The sequence below is a fragment of the Coregonus clupeaformis genome, chromosome 22 (assembly GCF_020615455.1).
Source record: "Coregonus clupeaformis isolate EN_2021a chromosome 22, ASM2061545v1, whole genome shotgun sequence".
In the NCBI taxonomy this organism is placed as follows: Eukaryota; Metazoa; Chordata; class Actinopteri; order Salmoniformes; family Salmonidae; genus Coregonus; species Coregonus clupeaformis.
The window spans coordinates 2,804,749-2,830,138 of NC_059213.1; the positions used below are offsets into that span (position 1 = coordinate 2,804,749).

The 25,390-nt window shown below is 43.1% G+C and overlaps 2 protein-coding genes across 2 annotated transcripts; both read left to right on the forward strand.

The window, feature by feature from the left end:
• Window positions 1-1,685: 1,685 nt before the first annotated feature.
• Window positions 1,686-15,611, forward strand: LOC121561884 (neurotrophin receptor-interacting factor homolog). Its single transcript, XM_045206365.1, has 6 exons — window positions 1,686-2,225; window positions 2,792-2,877; window positions 3,117-3,275; window positions 13,666-13,830; window positions 14,204-14,315; window positions 14,559-15,611. Exons 1-6 carry the CDS (start codon window positions 1,943-1,945, stop codon window positions 15,524-15,526), a joined length of 1,773 nt encoding a protein of 590 aa, XP_045062300.1. The 5' UTR covers window positions 1,686-1,942; the 3' UTR covers window positions 15,527-15,611.
• Window positions 15,612-17,177: 1,566 nt separating this feature from the next.
• LOC121561684 (zinc finger protein 454-like) lies at window positions 17,178-23,616 on the forward strand. The gene is made up of 3 exons (XM_045206366.1): window positions 17,178-18,046; window positions 18,428-18,558; window positions 22,071-23,616. Exons 1-3 carry the CDS (start codon window positions 17,797-17,799, stop codon window positions 23,214-23,216), a joined length of 1,527 nt encoding a protein of 508 aa, XP_045062301.1. The 5' UTR covers window positions 17,178-17,796; the 3' UTR covers window positions 23,217-23,616.
• Window positions 23,617-25,390: the final 1,774 nt, after the last annotated feature.

Consider the following 25,390-nt stretch of genomic DNA (forward strand, 5'->3'; position numbering starts at 1 on the left):
AGTTTAAGCTAGAGATATCTGCGATGGAAGGTGGCCGAGCTACAGCTGTGTTTGTTAGACCACGGGACATCCCGAAAATCGGTCTTCTCAGGAAAACGTCTGTAGCGTCGAACGGTTTGGCCTAAAACTATTATGACTACTCTATGGAAAGGGGAGACTCTCACAAACATGATGGTGTTTTCTGGGACTCGTCTGAAGGTAACTCATACAAACAAATAGAATTATGGAGGTAGTTTTGTGCCCCAAAAAATATGGGGTTAAATATGTGTAAAATATATATATAAATATCCTGAGCTTTCTTATATCTTCTAGACATAGGACAGACACTTCAAAACCTTATTTCTTCTTATTTATTTTTTTACTGTCTTTTTTGCCATTTATGAATGTGTTATTCAATGTGTTTCTATAGGTTATAGTAGTAAAGGCCAAATTCAATATTTTATCCCCCAAAAAAATTATAAAACATGCAACCTTTGGGTTGCTAGAAGTTCACGTTATACGCCCACCCCGACCAACCTTCAATCTTATGTAACCATACCAAACCATACCAAAGGTAACATATCATACTAATTTGAGTGACCTGGATTTACTTTAACTATGTTATGTCTATATGAGACCAGTCTGGAGATTGATATCATTTAAAAGCTTACAAACATGGTTGTCAAACTATTTTATAATTAATTGGAGAAAAAAAAAGTTTCTTCATAATTTTTTTTTAATGTCATATTCGCAAACGTTGCTTAGACTCTTTTACATCATCTGAGGTTGTGTTTTGCCCACCATCGGTTGAATATACGGTGGGTGTCATGTCAATCATATAAATACAAGATAGATGTGGTAGTTGCAGCAGCAGAGAAATATTTGGGTGTGAGAGATTTTAGTGCAGAAGATCTACAGGGAGTTTTGAGAGAAGGGGTTCTATCCTCACAGGCCGACGACCTGGTGTATGATCGTTTAGGGCCAAAGTAGTGGGATGGCGTGGTGTTTTTGGGGGGATAGTGTATAGGTGCAGGGTTAGATCATGGTGCAATTTTCCCCCTCTCCCTTTTTTTGTGACCAAAATGTGCAATCCGCACTCCGACCACCGAAAGACAGCAATATGCAACACAGCTTCTAGTCTGCCGGAAATTCACAAAGAAGAAGAGTAAGAGAAAAAAGACAGTACAGTATTACCGAAGATAATATATACTGACAAGATACATGTCTCTCCGCCCTGACAATGGGAGTAGTTGTCCACAAAGCGGCACGGCAGGCTGTCTAGCTCCCGCATATACTTTCTTTGAATCGGTGGATACATCTCATTATTGTAATCCTTTTTAAAATATTCGACGAGGGTTATATTCAATGGAGAGAGATGCTATGCTTCTAGCCTCATTACATGAATATGCATAGCCATCTCGAGACAACTCTGATATAAAAGTGTTTTTTCTCAGAGTTGCCGGGATGTCATCTGTCCTACTTATATCGGTACACTCGTAACAACTTAAGCATTACGAAACTTCTATTCGATCAAATAAACCTTACATAGGCATTAATGTTTTTGTTGACCAAATTCGACACTCGTTGACCTCCATACAAAAACTCCTTGATTGGTTGGCGAAACAACGAAAATATCGCCACCCGCTGGAGGAAGACAGATCTTCCGCCGAGTTGGGCCTCTCTTCCTCTTTCACTCTGGTATTAGAAACTGTGAAGAAAGCGGTCAGTCCGGAAAATCACACGAAGAAGAAGAAGTAAACGGAAGTGAACAGTGACCAAGAACAATTTCCACATTTGCGTTTTTATTGTTGTTATTTAGACGTTTATTAACACTCTGGAACTCAAAATATGACTCATTTAACTACACAGCATCACATACTTACCCAAGATAGTGTTTAATTCGCACTGTAGACAGGACTTGGTTGATAGATTGTTTCTAGGTAACGCTAGCTAGCTGCTAACAATGGCTAACTGTATGGTTTTTCACTCTCAAATAGCCACCATTATGGAGGTGCTAGCGAATGCAGCCGTGGCAGACATCTGTAAACTCGTAGACAACGACTATGCAGTGTTTCGTTTGGAAATAACTCAAAGCCAGAAAGAAAACAGGACATTGCGGAGGAAACTACAGCTACTGGAACAGAAGGTGGCACGGGAGCGCGCAGAGAGGACAATGCGAGAGCGCGTCCTCGCCAGTCGACCAAGTAGTGTCAAGATCCTCGACCGATACAGAGGAATGGCAAGAGGTACATTTTGCACAAGGCTGGGGCTGTCGCCCCGTTCCCGTGTGCGCATGTGTTCAGATGTATTATCCAGAATTGGGTCTTGGTCAGGTTTTGGATAGTATGCAATAATTCCCCTGATTACTTACTTAGCTATCTTGCACAAAGACACAATATTTCCCGGAAGGCCGAAGCTGCGCAGCCTGTCGCCGTTCATATATAGCTTAGTGCCTGTCGCCCCGTTCCCCTCTGCACATGTGTTTATATGTGTTACCCAGAATTGGGTCATGGTCAGTTTTGGAATAGTATGGAATAATTCCTGGGATTACTTATCTTGCGCAAAGACATTATCATATTCGAACCAGATTCTTGATTTACTGCATTTCCTATTATTTACTCAATGAAAACAATATGATGCATGGAACATAATCAATCAATCGATCTATAAATAGTATGTCAAGAAGTTATGAGAAGTGTTACCTTACATCCTTGCCAATTCTAGACAGTGTCAATAGTGTACAATATACCATTGAGCATTGACAGTAGCTAACTTAACCACCTCTTTCCCCCAATTACGCTCTCTGGTGAAGGACATCTCACTGGAGCCTACAGGAGCTTTGTGAAGCCAGCGATAGACAATACATGGAGAGATGACCAACCAATCACTGTTGATGAGGTGAGTGGAACCTCAACCCAGCACGTCATCATGATAGAGGTTAATGTAATAGTATGACATTAAAATTACAGTGCATAAAATGTGGCCAGTTTATTTCAGAAAGGCTCCCCTCAGCTATTCACTTGTTTACATGTACATCCTTATGTATCTGCCATAGGGGAGCTTGTGAGACTTCCCTACGACATTGTTATCCAATTCCACTCACGTACCAGTAATAACCGCCACTCTTTTTGTGTCAGTCTGCAGATACAGAGGTTGCATGTCCTGGGGTCAAGCAGGAGAGAACTGAAGGACAGGACACAAGACACAGCAGAGACATCCAGACTGGAGCGCCCCCTTTATCCACAGAGGAACCCGCCGCCTCGCCCCAGCCCAGGACCAGACACAGCATCACGGAGGTCAGTGGAACGCCGAACACCGTCCTCAAGTCAGAGACAGACACAGAGACTTTAACTGTAACACACAGGGTTTTACCCACAGGATCTGACCACAGATCAGACTCAGAGAGACTGGGGCTGGGGCCACTGGGCTGTCCTCCTGCTTCCAGCTCAGAGTACTTACCGGTATTTCACCAGAGCCAGAGGACGGTTCATTCCCTTAGAGATCGTGACCCGTTAGACACTGGTGTTGATGACTTGTCTTGTTCTTACGCTACAGAGATGAACCCTGGCAACATATCCTTGAGTTTAGAGACACAGACTGATCTGTTTAGAGGGGACTGGAACCAGTACAGTAGTAGTGTATACACTGAAGGGTGCCTAGATAAGAAAGGGGAGGTTATAGTGGTAGATGAGGTGACTGTGAAAGTGGAGGGTGACCCTCCTCCCACATGGAATGCAGATAGTCACCTAGGAGATGGACACTCACAGGGCAGAGATTTCTTAGATTACAGAGAAAGCTTAGACACAAATATAAATGTTGTCACCCACTCCCCTTTACACACGTTCAGGGATCGTGACCCAGTGTCCACGTCGATGGCACCTACCGATTCACACGGCTGCGTCGTTTTCGATCAGGTGTTGAACTCAAATGACCAAAGGGCCATGGCTCGTGGAGGGGGAGCAACATCAGGCAATAGTAAAGAGAAACGGTTCCTCTGCATGTTCTGCAACAAAGGCTTCAGCTGCCCCCAGAAGGTGGAGATCCACCAGAGGGTCCACACAGGGGAGAAACCCTATAGCTGTACCCAGTGTCATATGTGCTTTGCCCAGGCTGGTCACCTGAAGAGGCACCAGAGGGTCCACACAGGGGAGAAACCCTACAGCTGCCCCCAGTGTGAGAAGAGGTTCTCCCGCCAGGACCAGCTGAAGATGCACCTGAAGGTCCACACAGGAGAGAGGCCATTTGCCTGTACACACTGCAGGAAGAGGTTCTCAGAGAGGAGCTATCTCAGGATACACCAGCAGAAAAACCATTCCACTATGTAACATAGAAAGTAACTATTCCCCTCTATAACGTCTGACGTTTATCAAATCCTGCATTAAAGACAAAGATGCATTTTCATTGTTGTCAGCAGAAAAGATCAACAGATGCATTTAGAATAACGAGAGTAACAGATTTCAGTGTTGAATATTCCTGGGTAGAATATTGCATCCAGACATTGTGTAATATATAATGCATATATAAGCCTAAAAATAAGTCTGTTACATATTGTGTTTGTACTGTGTAGGCTATATGATGTTCACAAATAGTTACACATCGAGATTTACACAAAGAAGAAGGGAAACAGATTCTGTATAAGGAGGTAAAGAAGAAAAAACTACAATTTGAGAAGTTAGTGCGAATAAGCGTTATGTGGGATGTCCATGAAACAATCATTTTTCATTTTGAATTTGAAGAAGTTTAAGCTGTTGCAGTGCTTGGGGTGTTCTGGGAGACTGTTCCAAAGAATTGACCTCTGTAGGATATGAAAAATTGGCCTAGACTTGTACGGAAATAAGGGGTGTGGAGATCTGTGGCAGTTCTTGTGGAGTAGTGGTGGACCTGAGTATTAAATGTTTAATTAATTAAATTAAAACCTATTAAATGTGAATAGCGATGGAAAATAAATAGGGAATAGATTTGTTTTTAATTGAAACAGACAGTTGGTTGATGTCATAAATATTGAGGACTTAAAGACGATGGAAAAGTGGAGAGGAACTGGCAAGACTGTCAATGAGTTGCCATCATCACAAAACGTTTTTGGATAATGAATATGTTGTTAAGGTTACTTTTGTAAGTATTGGCCTAGACTACATTGCAACATAAGGATACATTAAGGTGTAGTACAGATTCAATATTATTTTACTTGGGATGAGATGTTGAATTCGTCTGACACCAATACCTCTCGCAATGTTATTGCAGACAAATGAAATGTGATTTGTCCAGTTAATTTCTTCGTCAATGAGAACACCTAGGAATTTGGTCGTTTTAACACAAGGTAGTAAAATGTATTCTTTTTTTATTTTGGGGAATAAAAAGCATGTGAGTTTTTTTTTAATAGGGACAACTTATTTGATTTAAACCAGTTGTCAACATTATTTAGTTACAAATTAATTTTAGCAATACTAATCATTGAACGAAAATGTTAGCGGCCTTTTGAGCATCAGTGTCATTTACAACATCCAACCAGTAGATATCAGATTTTCTTTCTGTAAATGTAGTGATGTGTTTGTGATAAAAAAAAATCCTGAAACAAATGTTATTGACCTGATTGCTTTGAGAGCTGGTACAAACGAGAAAGTAACAGGAGATGATCAGATATCTCTGTACAAGATACAAAATACCCCTGATTTAAAAGAAATGAGTAAATATGTTGTCAGAGTGCTATTTGTAGCAGTGATTCTTAAGTCTAATAATGGCAAGATTTAGGATCAAGAAAGTTATTGATGTCGGATCTTAACTTGATCACTCTTCTGTCGCAGAGAAGGTTCCTGCTGCATCAGGAAATTAAAATGAGTCTGGTGAATTCCTGAAAATGATCAGTTCTCTTTCTCTCCATGCAGGGGGCAGTCAAAGGATCAGGGCTTGCTATAAAATATAATATTCTCTCTCACTCGCTCAAACGCTAGGCTTACTGCAAAATTCAAATGTCCAAAAATGTCTCTGAAATGCAGCCATATACATCAACAACCGTCACTTTACATCGCTTAATAACACAAGATAGATATTTGTCTTCACTAGGCTACGACATACAAGTGTATCCTAAGGTTACGAATGAACTGTCAAAATATAATAATTGTGGCCTGGGGTGTGTAGCTCAGTTGGTAGAGCATGGCGCTTGCAACGCCAGGGTTGTGGGTTCGTTTCCCACGGGGGGCCAGTATGAAAAAATTTATGCACTCACTAACTGTAAGTCGCTCTGGATAAGAGCGTCTGCTAAATGACTAAAATGTAAATGTAAAAAATGGTTGATCTAGCGTTTAGGGCTGCTGCCTGCTATACCGTTTCGGTGGGTTCGATTCTGCCCAACGCACTTCTGGCACAAATCACTCAATCCCCCTGATTGACTTGATTAAGTTACACATTTCAAATATGGACAGTCCAGGGATATTTTACCCCCTTTTGGATAACATAAATAGGAAACAAAATAATAACAATAGGCTACACCAGCATTAGATTCCATTTATACAAAGTGTCAGGTAAATTGCCACAGTAGATTTGCCGTGGTAAACAAGGAAATACTTTTTTCTATTGTACAGAATGCTTGTCAATCGCCCATAGTCTGTTCAAAAAGGGCTAAGTTGTTCCGATGACAACACCAACCAGAGGGCGAACATATCTTGAAAGTTGCAAGTGTAAAATGCGGGATATGAACCCTGGTCTCCCACAGGAGCAACCGACATCTTAGACCGCTTTAGACTCCTGGACCGAGGGCAGACACTGGTTGCAATATGCCATTTGATTATATTCCAATAGGCTATATTCCGTAGGCTACCCGTAAAAGGCGCTACATGGTCAATCCGATGTCTGCATTGGCCGTGCAGCATTTACGGTGATACGGCCTCTGCAGAAGTCAGGGCATTCATACTTATTGTGCTTCGTGGAGCAGAGCTGTTGTGAAGGAAGTTGTCAAGGAAGTGAGTTTGTGTTTATACAGGACCTCCCGCCCCCACCTACTGTCAGCCAATCATGTCAATGCGGAGCTATACGGAGCCATCGGCATTGTTCCAAAATTTGGGAGGCGCAAGGCGATGCGGTATGGAGCTCAATTTGGAACTCTGCATGCTTCCGGAGGCTCCGCAATTGCATCACACCTTCCATACGGAGCCTCCGACCACATTTTCGGATCAAGCATAAGTTGTCTTTTAGCCTATCTATTGTCACATAATGAAACGTGTGAAAACCGATAATAGGCTACTGTTTGTGTTTCCCTGGCTGAGTTGGTTGACAGATGTAGGCCTACTGTAGAACGATAAACTTTCCTCCAGTGTAGATGCTCGCCTATGTTTTATAGTTGGGCTGTGTATAATTTGTCAATTTAGTTATTGTCTTCGGTGTGGATTGAAAGCCTGTATTGTGTGGCCTTAATATTTCATTTTGTAAAGCTGTCAAGATGTTTGAGCCTATCCAAAGATGATTTCGTTGAGCTGAGACACTTTTCTGTGATGTGTAAATTATCAGACTATTCATTTTACTTCTTGAAAACATTTAAATAAATGCAATGTACACTGCTCAAAAAAATAAAGGGAACACTAAAATAACACATCCTAGATCTGAATGAATGAAATAATCGTATTAAATACTTTTTTCTTTACATAGTTGAATGTGCTGACAACAAAATCACACAAAAATTATCAATGGAAATCAAATTTATCAACCCATGGAGGTCTGGATTTGGAGTCACCATCAAAATTAAAGTGGAAAACCACACTACAGGCTGATCCAACTTTGATGTAATGTCCTTAAAACAAGTCAAAATGAGGCTCAGTAGTGTGTGTGGCCTCCACGTGCCTGTATGACCTCCCTACAACGCCTGGGCATGCTCCTGATGAGGTGGCGGATGGTCTCCTGAGGGATCTCCTCCCAGACCTGGACTAAAGCATCCACCAACTCCTGGACAGTCTTACTTACTTACTTTATTGTCCCCATGGGGAAATTTTGTTGCAGTGTCATGTACACATTTAAAGTGGCGTTAAATACAAAACAAGATTGACAATACAACTTTCAATAACAGTCACGCACCAATAAAAGTAAGAAATAAGAAATAAAACATTTAAAACAAAGACTAGCCTGCTGGCCTTACGGGGTCAATGGGAACATTTGCCCGAGCTATTTAAGAGGGATATCACACCTGGCACAAATGATTGTCTCGTTCTATTTTTCCTGCTGAGGGGTGCCCTATACCTACGCCCAGAGGGGAGTAATTCAAAGTCCAAGTACAGGGGGTGACTTGGGTCTAAAATGATTTTGTGAGCCTTACGGAGGGCCCTGACCTTAAAGATCTCATCCAGGCCTGTCTGTTTGACTCCAAGTACCTTACTTGCTGTGGTAATAATCCTTCTCAGCATGTTTCTCTGACTGACAGTGGCATTGCCAAACCAACAAACAATACAAAAAGTTAAAATACTCTCAATAAAGGATTTGTAAAACAGAGTCAATATAGTACAGTCTATATTAAAAGAACCCAACTTTTTTAGAAAGTACAGTCTCTGTTGGCTCTTTTTGTAGATCTGGTCTGTACATTTACTCCACTGAAGCTTACTGTCCAAAAAAGACACCCAGATATTTATATTCCTCTACAATTTCTATATTCTGGCCTCTGATAGATGTTGCAGAGGTAGGTGTTGTACGCTTCCTGAAGTCTATGCACATCTCTTTGGTCTTGTTAGTATTGAGGACCAAGTGTGATTCCTCACACCACTCTACAAAGTCATCTAGGACCGGGCCATGATGTTCCTCGTCATCATGCAACAGGCTGATCAAGGCAGTGTCATCAGCGAACTTAACGAGGTGTCTGTCAGTATGGGAACTAGTACAACTATTAGTGTACAAGATGTACAGAAGTGGGGACAAAACACATCCCTGAGGAGAGCCTGTGTTGGTATTGCGTATATCCGACACATGGGGACCTATTTTGACTCGCTGTGAGCGTTGGCTCAGGAAGTCTGTGGTGCAACGTGGCGTTGGTGGATGGAGCGAGACATGTTGTCCCAGATGTGCTCAATTGGATTCAGGTCTGGGGAATGGGCGGTCCATAGCATCAATGCCTTCCTCTTGCAGGAACTGCTGACACACTCCAGCCACATGAGGTCTAGCATTGTCTTGCATTAGGAGGAACCCAGGGCCAACCGCACCAGCATATGGTCTCACAAGGGGTCTGAGGATCTCATCTCGGTACCTAATGGCAGTCAGGCTACCTCTGGCGAGCACATGGAGGGCTGTGCGGCCCCCCAAAGAAATGCCACCCCACACCATGACTGACCTACCGCCAAACCGGTCATGCTGGAGGATGTTGCAGGCAGCAGAACGTTCTCCACGGCGTCTCCAGACTCTGTCACGTCTGTCACATGTGCTCAGTGTGAACCTGCTTTCATCTGTGAAGAGCACAGGGCGCCAGTGGCGAATTTGCCAATCTTGGTGTTCTCTGGCAAATGCCACCCTCATGGAGTCTGTTTCTGACCGTTTGAGCAGACACATGCACATTTGTGGCCTGCTGGAGGTCATTTTGCAGGGCTCTGGCAGCGCTCCTCCTGCTCCTCCTTGCACAAAGGCGGAGGTAGCGGTCCTGCTGCTGGGTTGTTGCCCTCCTACGGCCTCCTCCACGTCTCCTGATGTACTGGCCTGTCTCCTGGTAGCGCCTCCATGCTCTGGACACTACGCTGACAGACACAGCAAACCTTCTTGCCACGGCTCGCATTGATGTGCCAACCTGGATGAGCTGCACTACCTGAGCCACTTGTGTGGGTTGTAGACTCCGTCTCATGCTACCACTAGAGTGAAAGTACCGCCAGCATTCAAAAGTGACCAAAACATCAGCCAGGAAGCATAGGAACTGAGAAGTGGTCTGTGGTCACCACCTGCAGAACCACTCCTTTATTGGGGGTGTCTTGCTAATTGCCTATAATTTCCACCTGTTGTCTATTCCATTTGCACAACAGCATGTGAAATTTATTGTCAATCAGTGTTGCTTCCTAAGTGGACAGTTTGATTTCACAGAAGTGTGATTGACTTGTAGTTACATTGTGTTGTTTAAGTGTTCCCTTAATTTTTTTGAGCAGTGTACTTGTGGGCCTAATGTAGGCTCAGGCTTGGCACTAGATCCCCCAGCACTGGGCACGAACTCATGAGGCTCACAGCTGGAGCAGGCTGCTTAGACCTCTGCAGGTCACAATGCTCTAGCAAGCACGAAGACTGCTATCAATACCAGTGGCGTTCGGTGCCGTTTAAGATGAGGGAGGACAATTTTATTTATTTATGAGCATGACCTTATTTCTATTACAGCATATGGGATGACTGTGAAAGACCAGCTGGTCGTACTTCACGTATGCGATGTTGCCGCTCTTGTTCTTCATTGAGTCATGGCAGCGGTTCCTTCCTTTTGAGGCGTACCTTTTCGGAGAAGTCATCATTGATGAAGAACTGAGATGAGAACTGAGCTCTTTGGCCATGCTGGGTGGGTTTGGTGTTGAAATGAGAATGCATAAGCAGATAAGAACCCCATACCTATTGTAAAATATGGTGGTGGATCTTTGATGTTATGGGTCTGTTCTGCTTCCACTGGTCCTGGGCCCTTGTTAAGGTCAACGGCATCATGAACTTTACCCAGTACCAGGACATTTTAGCCAAAACCTGGTTGCCTCTGCCAGAAGGCTGAAACTTGACCGCAAGTGGATCTTCCAGCAAGATAATAACCCCAAGCACACATCAAAATCCACAAAGAAATGGTCAAGTGAATCGAATCCCATTGAAAACCTGTGGTTTGAAATGAAGATGTCAGTCCATAAGTGCAGACAATGATCTGGAAAGATTCTGTATGGAGGAATGGTCTAAGATCCCTCCTCCCAATGTGTTCTCCAATCTCATAAAACATTTTCGAAAAAGGCTCAGTGCCATGATCTTTGCAAGGTGAGGTATTGAAAACAGGGGTGTCAATCATTTTGACCCCTTTCTTTTTGTGAAATAATCTCTTTCTCTGATCAATTGTATTAGTATAAAATACCATACATTTAAAAAATAAATTGCATACAATATAGCCCAGTATTTGAATTCTGTATAGTCATTTTTGCTCATCTTTATCAAGGGTTTCAATTTCGGATCCCACTGTATGTCTTACCTAATTTTTAAAGATACATTATGATACTTGCAACATCTGAGCAGGGGAACGCGACCATGATGTGGTTAGCTGATACGTAAAATACCTATCCAGGTGTTGTAAGATCTGACAAGGGGTCAGCAACGCATGAGCAGAGAAACGTGCCCATTGAGATGAGCACGACGCAAGCTCTCACACAGTCACACAGAGTATCTGCGGCTTTGCACAGGTGTGCCTCACGCTGCTATAAAGCGGGAGCTCTGGGATCAAAACAGCTGCGAAGTTTAGCGTCACGCTTCAATGCTTCTGGTTGTTGCAGGAATTGACCCACTACTACTGCTTACTTGGTGTATCTACGCCACATCTCGCTGAGTCTACCTTTAAAGCAGGGGCGAGGGGAGTTCCTTACGAATTAGTGACCTTTATTTCATCAATCAAGTACAAGGGAGATGCGAAAACCCGCAGACACTCGGCCCTCCATGGAATGAGTTTGACACGTGCTTTAAAGGGATAGTTCACCAAATGACAAAATGACATCTTGGTTTCCTTACCCTGTAAGCAGTCTATGGCCAAGAGACCAGAGGTGGCAGAACGGAGTGCTTGGGTTGGGGTGTAGGGTTTGAGCATATCCTGAAGGTAGGGAGGGGCAGTTCCCCTTGCTGCCAGCTCCGTAGGCAAGCACCATGGTCTTGTAATGAATGCGAGCTTCGACTGGAAGCCAGTGGAGTGTTTGGAGGAGCGGGGGGACATGGGAGAACATGGTAAGATTGAACACCAGGCGGGCTGCGGCACTCTGGATAAGTTGCAGGGGTTTGATGTCACAAGCAGGGAGCCCAGCCAACAGACAGTTCTATTAGTCTAGACGGGAGACTACAAGAGCCTGGATTAGGACCTGCGCCGTTTCCTGTGTGAGGAAGGGTCACATCAAGGTTGGGGACACTGTGGAGTTGTCAACTATGATGGATAGGTCTTGGAGCGGGCAGGCCTTCCCCAGGAGGAAGAGCAACTCAGCAGTCGAGATTGAGCTTGAGGTGGTGGGCCGACATCCAAGCTGACATGTCTGCCAGGCACGCACAGACCATGTGTGTGTGGTTTTCATATGGTGTATTACACTACATGACCAAAAGTAGGTGGACACCTGCTCGTCGAACATCTCATTCCAAAATCATGGGCATTAATATGGAGTTGGTCCCCCCTTTGCTGCTATAACAGCCTGCACTCTTCTGGGAAAGCTTTTCACTAGATGTTGGAATATTGCTGCGGGGACTTGCTTCCATTCAGCCACAAGAGCATTAGTGAGGTCGGGCACTGATGTTGGGTGATTAGGCCTGGCTCGCAGTCGCCGTTCCAATTCATCCCAAAGGTGTTCGATGGGGTTGAGGTCAGGGTTCTGCACAGGCCAGTCAAGTTCTTCCACACCGATCTCGACAAACCATTTCTGTACGGACCTCGCTTTGTGCACGGAGGCATTGTCATGCTGAAACAGGAAAGGGCCTTCCCCAAACGGTTGCCACAAAGTTGGAAGCATATAATCGTCTAGAATTTCATTGTATGCTTTAGCGTTAAGATTTGCCTTCACTGGAACTAAGGGGCCTAGCCCAAACCATGAAAAACAGCCCCAGACCATTATTCCTCCTCCACAAAACATTACAGTTGGCACTATGCATTGGGGCAGGTAGCGTTCTCCTGGCATCCACCAAACCCAGATTAGTCCGTCAGACTGCCAGATGGTGAAGCGTGATTCATCACTCCAGAGAACGTGTTTCCAGAGTCCAAGCACTCGGCGGTCCTGTTCTGTGAGCTTGTGTGGCCTACCACTTCGCGGCTGGGCCGTTGTTGCTCCTAGACGTTTCCACTTCACAATAACAGCACTTACAGAAATTTGGACAGGACAGAAATTTGACCATCTGACTTGTTAGAATGGTGGCATCATATGACGGTGCCACATTGAAAGTTACTGAGCTCTTTAGTAAGGCCATTCTACTGCCAATTTTTGACTATGGAGATTGCATGGCTGTGTGCTCGATTTTATATACCTGTCAGCAATGCGTGTGGCTGAAATAGCCAAATCCACTAATTTGAAGGGGTGTCCACATACTTTTGTATATATAGTGTACACATACACTAACAAACACGTAAAAATAGTTTAGTCGGGTTTGTCTGATGTTGACTTTTGACTTCATAGCTGACTCATATTTACCCACAACGTCATATTTATGTCCACCATGATGGGTTTAACAATAATGAAGTAATTCTGTAACTATAATAATAATAAGCCATTTAGCAGACGCTTTTATCCAAAGCGACTTACAGTCATGCGTGCATAATTTTTTTATTTTTTTTGTGTATGGGTGGTTCTGGGGATCGAACCCACTACCTTGGCGTTACAAGCGCCGTGCTCTACCAGCTGAGCTACAGGGGACCACAGTATAGGACTCAAATGTAGTGGGGATGGGTAAACACTCCATGTTGAAAGTGTGTTTATTATCTCTGTGTGTGTATATGTACCTGAGGGAGTGTATGTCTGTGTAATCTGTATCACCTGTCTCTTCCAGGAGGAGGAGGGTCCAGAGGTGCTGCTGGTGAAGGAGGAGGGGTGTGAGGAGGGTCTGGGGAACCCTGAGGGGACCATGTTCATAGAGGACAACCAGACTACACCTCCTCCTGAACCCACAGAAAAACCAGCTGAGCAGCACAGGACCACACACTGTCTCACTGAGGTGAGCCCACTGTGCTTTAGCGTACTGTCTGAATGATATTAGGTCGGGCTGTATTCCACTAAGCCTCAGAGTAGGAGCTTTTAGATCATAATGAATAAGACGATGTAGACAGGTGGGGACCTGATCCTCGATCAGCACTTCTACTCTGAGACTCTTTGTGGATATGGGCCCAGGTCTTGATATATTGTCTGGTAGTGTGGGACCATGCCTTTGAATTATCAAACCATTAAAGAGGGTCAAGTAATCAAATCAACTAACACGTTTGCATAGTACTCATAGCAATCCCTCATTTCCCAATCATAAGATGCTCCATAGCAGGGTGCTCATATCAGATTTCTTGATCCAACATCCTCTCACTCTGTATCTCTTACAGTCAGTAGACATGGAGGATGGGAAGCCTGATCTGCTGCTAGTCAAAGTGGAGACAATAGAGGACGGACCAGAGAGCATTGACCTGCTGAGTGGACTAAAGATGGGGGAGCAAGGTAAGGGAGAAATACATATAGTCTAAATACAGTAATAGATCTTCAATGGGAATAGGGATGCACCTGGCTATTATTTTTCCTTAATTTTCTTCATTCATAAAATGAAATAAATGCAACTTATGTTTACATACAAAAACACACATTATAATGTATGAAAATGATCAGGTAATTGACAAAAAAACACCATATGTAGAGTTTTCTCTGCCATGTTTGTGAAGTCTATTGTGTAACCTCTTCCTGCAGGTGGTTGGCTGGAGGCTAACAGAGGAGACTGGGCGGCCATCTTGGATTCCCAGACCCAGACGGGTGCAGCCAAGGACCCAGGAGACAACATCACTGAGCAGGCCAGAACCAGAGGCGACATAGTGGACGTCAGTGGATGGGACAGCGTCTTCAACTCTGGACTTGGGAACAACACTGTTAACCACAACCAGAAACAGACATTCGAACACAAAACAACAACCAAACATAGTCTCCATGACAACAGACTGGCTGAGACCAGGGTGAGGCGTAGATTTGGTGTGCGGGGACAGGGAGGTGTCCGTATGCGGCTGGAGAGAATAGACACAGACTCGGCTAGCGATGTTCCGTCCTGCTCCTATAGTTGTGATTCAGAGAGACTGATGGTGCCTCAGGTTAACCCCCTAACAGGTGCTGCCTTCAGCCTGCCTTCTATAGGATCTATCAACTGGAACATGGACCCTGCGACAACACAGACACTCCCTGGCCTTCGTCCTCCTCACAGTCTCCTAATGTTAAACCAGACCTCAGACAATGCCAGTTCCTCAACACTAAATGGCTACACAAGCCCGTTAACAAATGACAGTAGTAGAGACGGAATTGGTAAAGCTGGCAGCGCCAAAGAGAAGTGCTTCCCATGTTCATTCTGTGGGAAAGCCTTCCGTTTTCCCAAACAGGTGGAGATCCATCAGAGGATGCACACGGGGGAGAAACCATTCAACTGTATCCAGTGTCACATGCGCTTCGCCCGGGCTGGTCACCTGAAGAGCCATCAGAAGGTCCACACAGGGGAGAAACCCTTCAGCTGCCTCCAGTGTGAGAAGAGGTTCCCCCACCAGCACCAGCTGAAGAGGCACCTGAAGGTCCACACGGGAGAGAGGCCTTTTGCCTGTACGCACTGCGAGAAGAGGTTCTCAGAGAGGAGCTACCTCAGGATACACCAGCAGAAAATGCACACGGCCCATGTATAGAGTATAGTGACATGTCATGTACATTTACATTTTAGTCATTTAGCAGACGCTCTTATCCAGAGCGACTTACAGGAGCAATTAGGGTTAAGTGCCTTGCTTAAGGGCACATCGACAGATTTTTCACCTAGTCGGTTCGGGATTAGAACCAGCGACCTTTCAGTTACTAGCACAACGCTCTTACCTACTAAGCTACCTGCCGCCCTAGTTAATTAGTTTGCAGTTAATTCTGTTGGTTTTGGATGTGGTAGGGAACTGGATGAGGTGAACTGAGGAAAGAATGAGTATGATGAGGCAGAGTAGATGATATGGTGATGGTTGGTGTGATGGTGTCTGTAAAAATGCTTTGCTGATGTAAAGTGACAACCTTATCCTGTTTGATGCTGGTATTTTATAATGAGGAAAGTATAATGCCTTAATTAATGTTTACTTGACATTAAGTAGTGAAGATGTGTGTAATGTAACGTTGAACCTTTTCCAAAGTATTCTAAAATTCATTTTATCAAAGCGATGGTACCAGATTTATAGAAAAGGTAAAGTGTTAGCATAGTGAGAAGTTATTCTACTTGTTACGTATCGTTTTGTGCAATAAATGTGATTGTAATGCTATTTTGTTTAAATTAAATTCTAAATTGACTCTGCTGACTGACTTGGTTATTTTGTATCATCTGAGTTGACTTTTTATATAAATATATATATTTAAAAAATATATATACTTTAATGGCTCCATATCGTTACGGTACTTGAATCACAGTGTTAGAGATGGGCTTGACTGTGGTTAACATTTTATAATATCATGTCATGTTGCTGTGTGTACAGCAAAAAGTTTCTTATATAAAGCTTTATGCTTTTCTGTAAAATCTTTGTTTGCAGTCTGCAGTCCATGAAGACCTGCTGATCTGGTGTTACTGGCGGAAGAGACTGGATCTATGAGGCGGCTGGTCACAAACCCTGGCTCCGGATCAGGAGCTGTCGCTCTTCCTTCCCGAGTCAGAACCAAGGTCCCAACCGCGAGGGACAGAGACTCCACCACAACCACTACACAGAACACAACCAGTGGACAGGTGGACTGAACAACCTCAGTCCTGGTGGTCATCAGAGAGACAGAGGCTCCAGTCAGGGATCCAGTCTGCAGCCCAGACCCTTTTCTTCACAGTCTCAGTGCAGGGATGAAGCAGGGCCTGGGGCTGATAGAGATTGAACCTCCTGTTCCTATGATACAAACACTACAGTATCCATGATGAACAGAGCAGGTCACCCTGGGCTTCAGCCTTCACAGAGAGTGGTGGGAGACCCCCCTGGTGGGAGTCTAACAGGAAGTCTGTCTTCTCCTTCAGGATCTCGTCTAATGCCTGGTGACTGGGTTATTCCACCTGAGGGTGGTGGCTTCTGCTTCTACCTCCTCTGGTGTCACTGGGTTACAACGTGGGAGGCCGAGCATTAGGACGGACACCGACAAGCCGTACGCCTGCCCCACCTCTAGAGCGCTTCGCTAATGCGAAAAGTTTTAAGGAGCACCAGACTGTTCACACCAATGAGAGGCCCTTCAAGTGCAAGCTGTGTTACAAGAGCTTCTCCTTCCTGACTAGCCTTATCAGACATAGGAGTGTCCACAATGGGAGAAATCGTAGTGTGGCTTGAGATGTACGCAGGGGACGTCTGGGAACTATTCTTTAGCTGAAATATTATAGTTATCATGTGAAGTGTCTTGGGGTAAGAGGGTAATTAACCACATACCCCTCATTAACCCTTTGTTAACTTGTCATTTGAAACAGGCTTGTGTAAATACCTATTTCTAGAGGGACAGTAAGCCTAGGCTAGAAAAAGCACTGTTGAATATTTACCTTACTGAGTAGATGGAGTATTATTTTACTTTATTCTTGCTAACACACTGTTCGTTCTAAACAAGTATGCTCTGAGCTTGAAAGATTGTGATCATGAATAGAATATTTTATATGTAACGTAAAAAGCAGTACCGTATTTCAAAGAACAAAGCGCACACCTTTTTCAATTAACCACAGCCTTTGAGTTATGACGCCAACCAATAAGATCCTTTCTCTTCAGTGTAAACGGAAGTGAACAGTTACCGAAAACAATTACCACGATAGCGTTTTTAGTATTGTTAGACGTTTATTAACACCTTGGAACTCAAAATATGCCTAACTGCACAGCATTACATACTTACCTCAGGTAGTGTTTAATTCGCGTTGGAGACAAGACTTGGTTGATAGATGTTCTAGGTAACTCTAGCTAGCTGCTAACCTTAGCTAACAATGGCTAACTGTATGGTTTTTCACACTCAAATAGCCTCGGTCATGGAGGTGCTAGCGAATGCCGCTGTGGCAGAGATCTGTAAACTCGTAGATGACGACTATGCAGTAATTCGTTTGGAAATTACTCAAAGCCAGAAAGAAAACAGGGCTTTGCGGAGGAAACTACAGCTGGTGGCACGGGAGCGCGCAGAGAGGACCATTCGTCCTAGAAGTGTCAAGATCCTCGACCGATACAGAGGAATTGCAAGAGGTACATTTTGCAGAAGGCCGAGGTTGCGCTGCATGTCGCCCCATTCCTCTCTGCGCATGTGTGACCTTAGATGTGTTAACCACATACTGTAGATGGTTAACCAGAATTGGGTCTTAGTCAGTTTTTGGATAGTATGCAATAACTCCCCTGATTACTTGGCTGTCTTGCGTAAAGACACTATCATATTATAACCAGATTCTTGTTTACTGCACTTCCTATTATTTACTCAATGAAAACAATGTGATGCATGGAACATAATACATCAATCAATAAATAGTATATCAAGAAGCAATGAGAAGTGTTACCTTACATCCTTACAATTCTTCTTGAGCATTGACAGTACCTAACCTAACCACGTCTTGCCTCCAATCACTCTCTCAGGTGAAGGACATCTCACTGGAGGCCACAGGAGCGTTGTGAAGCCAGCCGGACACAATACATGGAGAGATGACCGACCAATCACTGTTGATGAGGGGAGTGGAACCTCAACCCAGCACGTTATCATGATTGAGGTTAGTGTAATAGTGTTGCATTAAAAAATGACAGTTACTTTGTAAATCAAATGTGGCACATTTTTTTCTTTGCTCCCCAAACTGCCATAGGGGAGCTTGTGAGACTTCTCTATGACACAGTGTTTTTGCTGCAGTCATTTATCTATGGCGCTGGGCCACGGCAAAAAAATATAAAACATGAAAAAATATGTCTGCCGAAGCACACTTTAAAGATTCTAGAACAGTCCACATTTACTTTGCCTCTGCAAGCAAAATAAGTAATGCATGACAACCCCATTGTAGAATAGTTTCTCTTTACCTAGTCGGCTTGTTGTGTGTTCTATGCGAGAGAGATATTCCTCTCGAGGCACATTCAAGTTATTAGTGCCATAGGGAGGAAAACATGCATTCTGAAAAGCAGTCAATGCACAACAATTCTTGCAATCGCTGGGAAAACAGCAGTATTAATGACCTTTGTTAAAAAGAGGGGGATCTCAGTTTTCCATTCCTACTTTATTTATTTCCTAACACCTTAGCGAACTGGGGGGGGTTACTCCAAGTTACCCTAACAGGTAGGCCAACATTATATTCACTGTGTTTATGCACGTTTTTGGGACATAATATTCAGCAATAGGATGCCAACTAGTTAAAAGATCATATTTGGGATCTAGCTAATGATTAACCCAATAGGGTAAATGCAGATAGGTAACCCCATGCTTCAGCCTATTTATTTATAGACACTATGCTGCATCAGTGATAATGCTTATTGCTAATAGCACATCCGAAAATATGGACCATGCATAGGTTATATTTATGGTCCAATATGTTAAAATAATTTAGGGCTGTCCCAGACAAATTAAATCTTGGTCTACTGAGAGTCGTCCTGTTATTTTGACTAATCGATTGGTCGAAATGTTAAAACTTATTTTTCCATATATAGACAGACACACCCTATGTATACACACCCACTACATATGCACTGAGCTTGTCAGATGCTTTAAGCACACTGTTTGATTAAATAATTAAGACACACAAATTACTCAAGAAAGAGCCCGATGATCACAATGTGCTAAAATAAATGACAGCGAGTGCCTGTGTGACTGGCACACATTGTCTCGCTCTCCTCCCTACTGCAGCGAAAAGGCACCACAGCACAGGAAGTGTTTATTGCGCTGTCCGTGCTGAAGCTGCAACATCATTTCAGCCATTTAGTTTCTTACCTGTTTCTGACTGAAAAGTTATTTTACCGAAATCCCTAATTTGTTTAGGAAAAACATTCCCTATTCCCTCAACCTTTGCTCTCTTTACGTGAAACATGTAAGCATCGCATGCATGTGACCAATAGGGCCTGACCTATAGCCTACCATAATCACGTCAATAAATTGGTTATAACAAACTACGAACACAGTAACACGTGACAGCAAAATGGATGACAATTTAACTTGAAATGGGTGAATGTTTACTGGTTGCTCAGGAGGTTAAGGGGAAGTCAGATTTGTGGAAGACATTTGACTTAGTTGTGGAAACTACTGGAGATCAAGAAAAATGGGGTCTAGGAGCAAGCGTTGCATGTGTATAATGTGTGCCAAATAGTTGCTGTTAGATTACAATATTATTATTTTTTCTGACCATTTGGAATAGTGTAAACAATACTAAATAAATAAGTGTACCAGAGAGTCTGTTCTAACGGGAAAAAAAAGATATATAAAGCCTTTATTACAGCAGACTAAAAACAGTTGCATGCATTCGTGAATTGTTTATTTATTGTTTAGGCTAATTATTCAAAGCTCCCTTTATTTAATTTTTAAACTAAAATGCTTGATTGCATTTCAAAGCATGAATGTCTCGTATGCTGTGTGATGACATGAACAAAGGAATCATTGATTGATTGAGACAGTAGCCTATATATTGAAATATATAGGCCTAAGTAAGTTACGGTTGTCACGTTCATTGAGTAAAGGATCGGACCAAGGTGCAGCGTGGTATACGTACATAGTCGTTTATTATATAAACCGACAAAATAGCAAAATCCAACAGAATGTGAAGTTCAAAACGCTAAACATCCAACAAGCCAAACAGAAACAAGATCCCACAACATAGGTAGGCAAAATGGCTACCTAAGTATGATCCCCAATCAGAGACAACGATCGACAGCTGCCTCTGATTGGGAACCACACCCGGCCAACATAGATCTACACATTCTAGATCTACACATAGATATTCACACCCTGACCAAACCAACTAGAGATCTCTATGTCAGGGCGTGACAACGGTATTAAGACTAAACAGGATGCGGTCTTAGGCCTATAGCTCGATGATGGTTATACAAGGCTACTATACAAAGCCTACTAATGATGATGACATTATTTATTATAATGATGATCATAATAATAATGGTAATAATAGCAATAAGAAGAAGATCAATAAAAAGTAGGGTATAGGAGCGAGAGCTGCGTGCATATTATGTGACAAACAGGTGCTGTTAGATTACTATATAATTTTTCTGCCTGTTTGGAACAATGTAAACAACATAAAAGAAATGATAAGTAATACCAGTCTGTTATAACGAAACACTTTTTTAAAGCCTTTATTACAGAATAGCAAAGATTAAAAACAGCCAAAACTGTGAAATTGCTTAATCCGACATTTTGCCGTTGCATGAGGCTTGGTGCCAACGGAATCAATAGGCTATTAAGCAAACACTCAAACAGGCAACAGAAGTAAGATCTGTCTTATTTCTGTAGATATGGATGATTTATAAAGCCAGGCACATTTAACGGTTATGCTATTGATTATAGACCTAATTAAATTGGGGTTTCCTCTCTCTTCAACTTTCTTAGATAATTAGGCTAAGGCAAGAGCTGTTTCCTCGTCTCTGCTGCTGCTGCCTTTGCCGCATTGTTCCCAATCCCAATATGCAGGTTAACTCTGCTATTGTGCACATAGCAACATAGAGAAAGGCACCAATTCTACGGCGCACTGAATATTATGTTTCAGAACTGCGGACAGCGACCGTATCCAATGCAGGAGAAAGTGCATATTTATAAAATAATATTAGATTTATTAGTGTTGCACCATCATTTTTACATAATATAACATATACAATTTCAGTATCACATGTCTTAGAGTGATGGACTGTGCCATCCCTGTGGCCTCAGCAATGGATTAGTCCACTGAGACAGACACGAATCAGACAGGTGTCTTTTGCACCCATGAAAAAAATAAAAACATTTAGACTGCTCGACTAAAGAAATCAACCAAACAATCGACCAATCGACTAAATGGGGTCGCCCTAAAATCATTTAAACAAATAATTTAACAAATATGTTATTGGGGCCCATTTCTGGAGGTAGAAATTATATTTTAGATGGTGTCAGCATAATTTTATTTTCATTCATTTTGGATTAGAATTCAACCCCCCCCCCACGACCTTTTCCCCCCACTGCTACTAATTCTACCAGAGGAAACACTGCTATGGCATTGATATCCAATTCTACTCCTTTACCCTTAATAAACTCCTCTCTTCTTGTCAGTCTGAAGATGCAGAAGCTGCAGGTCCTGGAGGATCGTCTCTGGTCAAGCAGGAGAGGACTAAAGGAGAGGAGGACCCACGACACAACAGAGACATCCAGACTGGAGCAGCGTCTGGAGTGGCGCCCCCTGTAGCCACGGAGGACCTATCCACCACCACCCAGCCCAGGACCCGACACAGCATCGCGGAGGTCAGTGGAAAGCCGAACGCCGTCCTCAAGACAGAGACGGACACAGAGACTTTAACTGTAACACAAAGGCTCTTACACACAGGATCTGACCTCAAATCAGACCCAGAGATACTGGGGCTGGGGAGACTGGGCTGTCCTCCTGCTCCCGACTCAGATTATTTACTTTACGGTGACTCGAGGACGGTTCATTCCCATCTGGACTTAGGTGACCCAGTAGAGACTGGCAATGATCTGTCTTGTTCTTACACTACAGAGATGGACCCTGGCAACATGCCCTTGGGTTTAGAGATACAGACTGATCTGTCTAGAGGGGACTGGAACCGGTACAGTAGTAGTGTATACTCTGAAGGGTGCCTAGATGAGAAAGGGGAGGGTCTGGTCGTAGATGAAGTGACTGTGAAAGTGGAGGGCGACGTTCCTCCCATATGGAATGATAATCACCTAGGAGACGGATACTCACAGGGCAGAGATTTCTTAGATTACAGGAAAAGCTTAGAGACAAATCCAAATGTTGCGACCCACTCCCCTTTACACACGCTCAGGGATCGCGACCTAGTGTCCACGTCGATGGGGCCTTCTGATTCACACGGCCGTGTCCTTTTCGATCAGGTATTGAACTCAAACAACAGGGCTAGAGCCCAGGCTCAGGGAGAGGGAGCCACATCAGGCAATAGTAAAAAGAAACGGTTCTTCTGCATGTTCTGTAACAAAGGCTTCAGCTGCCCCCAGAAGGTGGAGATCCACCAGAGGGTCCACACAGGGGTGAAACCTTTCAGCTGTACCCAGTGTCACATGCGCTTCGCAGAGGCTGGCACACTGAAGAGGCACCAGAGGGTCCACACGGGGGAGAAACCGTTCGTCTGCCACCTGTGCCGGGCCAGTTTCTCACACTCGTTCAACCTGAAGAGGCACCAGAGGGTCCACACAGGGGAGAACTCTACAGTTGCCCCAGTGTGAGAAGAGGTTCTCCCACCAGCACCATCTGAAGACGCACCTGAAGATCCACACGGGAGAGAGGCCATTCGCCTGTACGCACTGCGGGAAGAGGTTCTCAGAGAGGAGCTACCTCAGGACACACCAACAGAAAAATCATTCCACTCTATAACATAGAAAGTAACCTTTCTACTCGACATTTACATCAAACCCTGCATTAAAGACAAAGATGAATTTTCATTGTTGTCAACAAAAAAGATCCACGGATGCATTTGGATTAACGAGAGTAACAGATTTCAGTGTTGAATATATCTGAGTAGAATATTTCATCCAGATATTGCGTGATATAAAAGTCCCCTGTAGCTCAGTTGGTAAAGCATGGCGCTTGCAACGCCAGGGTTGTGGGTTCGTTTCCCCCACGGGGGGCCAGTATGAAAAATGTATGCACTCACTTAACTGTAAGTCGCTCTGGATAAGAGCGTCTGCTAAATGACTAAAAATGTATAAATAAGCCTACAAAGTCTGTTACATATTGTGTTTGTACTGTGTAGGCTATAATGTTCACAAATGCCTATTTCATTACTTCCATTCAACTACAATTAGTTTTTTCCCAAGACACTTTTAATGAGAAAATGTATGCAGTTTATCAAGTTCATGCAGATTTTTATTTGAGATATTACGTGTATGCATGGTTTTCATATGGTTTATTTAAAACTTGTTTATGTTTAAAAAACACAAAATGGGACTTTTCATTCTAAGACTTTCATTGAGACTCTCTTTAGTATACATCACATCTGATCTCACCCTATTCTACATACACCCAACAGCACTTTATAACCATTATAGACTTACTAAATATACCTACACATACCCACACACTAACAAACACCTACTGTACACGTCAGAATAGTTCTTACCCACAACATCATATTTATGTCCACCATGATGGTTTTAACAACAATGAAGTCATTATGTAACTACAGTATAGGACTCAAACGTAGTGGGGATGGGTAAACACTCCATGTTGAAAGTGTGTTTATCTGTGTGTGCGTGTGTACGTACCGGAGGGAGTGTATGTCTGTTAGTGATGCGCAGGTTGACTCAAGAAGCACAGTCCCCCCACGGTTATATCTGCGGGGCGGGTTGAAATATTGTGTGGATGAAGGGCGGGTTGGTGGCGGGCTGGTTGAATAAAGTAAAAACAATACCTTAAGAAATCTATAAGCGTATCATTCTTGTGTAATTTATATCTATAGGGTACATTTAACCTAAAATAATGAAAGAAAAACCTGACTGGCGTAAGCCTAAAAGCTTTAGTGGGTAACTGTATGCACGCCAAATAGCCGACACGCCAACAAGCAGAAAAAGTTAAAGCTGCGATATGTAACATTTTGTGCGACCCAACCAAATTCACATAGACGTGTGTTATAGATCTGTCATTCTCATTGAATGCAAGTTGAAGAAGCAGTAGATATGTTCTATGTGTGCTGTTTCTATGCTTCCTGTTCTTAAGTTTAGTTTTTGTGTCCTTTATTTTCGGTTTTGTACACAGCTTCAAAAAACTGTAAATACAACATTTTTGGTTATGGAAAACACATTTCTCAGCAGTTTAGATGGTACAATGATTCTCTACACTATACTTGCTTGTTTTGTCACATAAACTGACATTTAAAAAACTCCAAAATGAATGAAAATGTAATTATGCTGACACCATCTAAAATATAATTTCTACCTCCAGAAATGGGCCCAATAACATATTAGTTAACAAATTGGACCATAAAAATAGCCTATTCATGGTCCATATTATCAGGTATTCTATTAGCAATAAGCATTATCACCTGTAGCCCAACAGATGCAAAATAGTGGCTATAAATAAATATGCTGAATCATTGGGTTATCTGCATTTACCCTATTGGGCTAATCACTATGCAAGATTCCAAATATGATCGGGGTGGGGGGGCTGATGACTATTTATGTCTGGAATAAAGCCATTTTGTGGGTAAAAACTAATTCTGATTGGCTGGGCCTGGCTCCCAAGTGCCCTCCCAGGCCCACCGATGGCTGTTCCCCTGACCAGTCATGTGAAATCCATAGATTATGGCCTAATGACTTTATTTCAATTGACGGATTTCCTTATATGAACTGTAACCCAGTAAAATCGTAGAAATTGTTGCATGTTGCGTTTTATATTTTTGTTC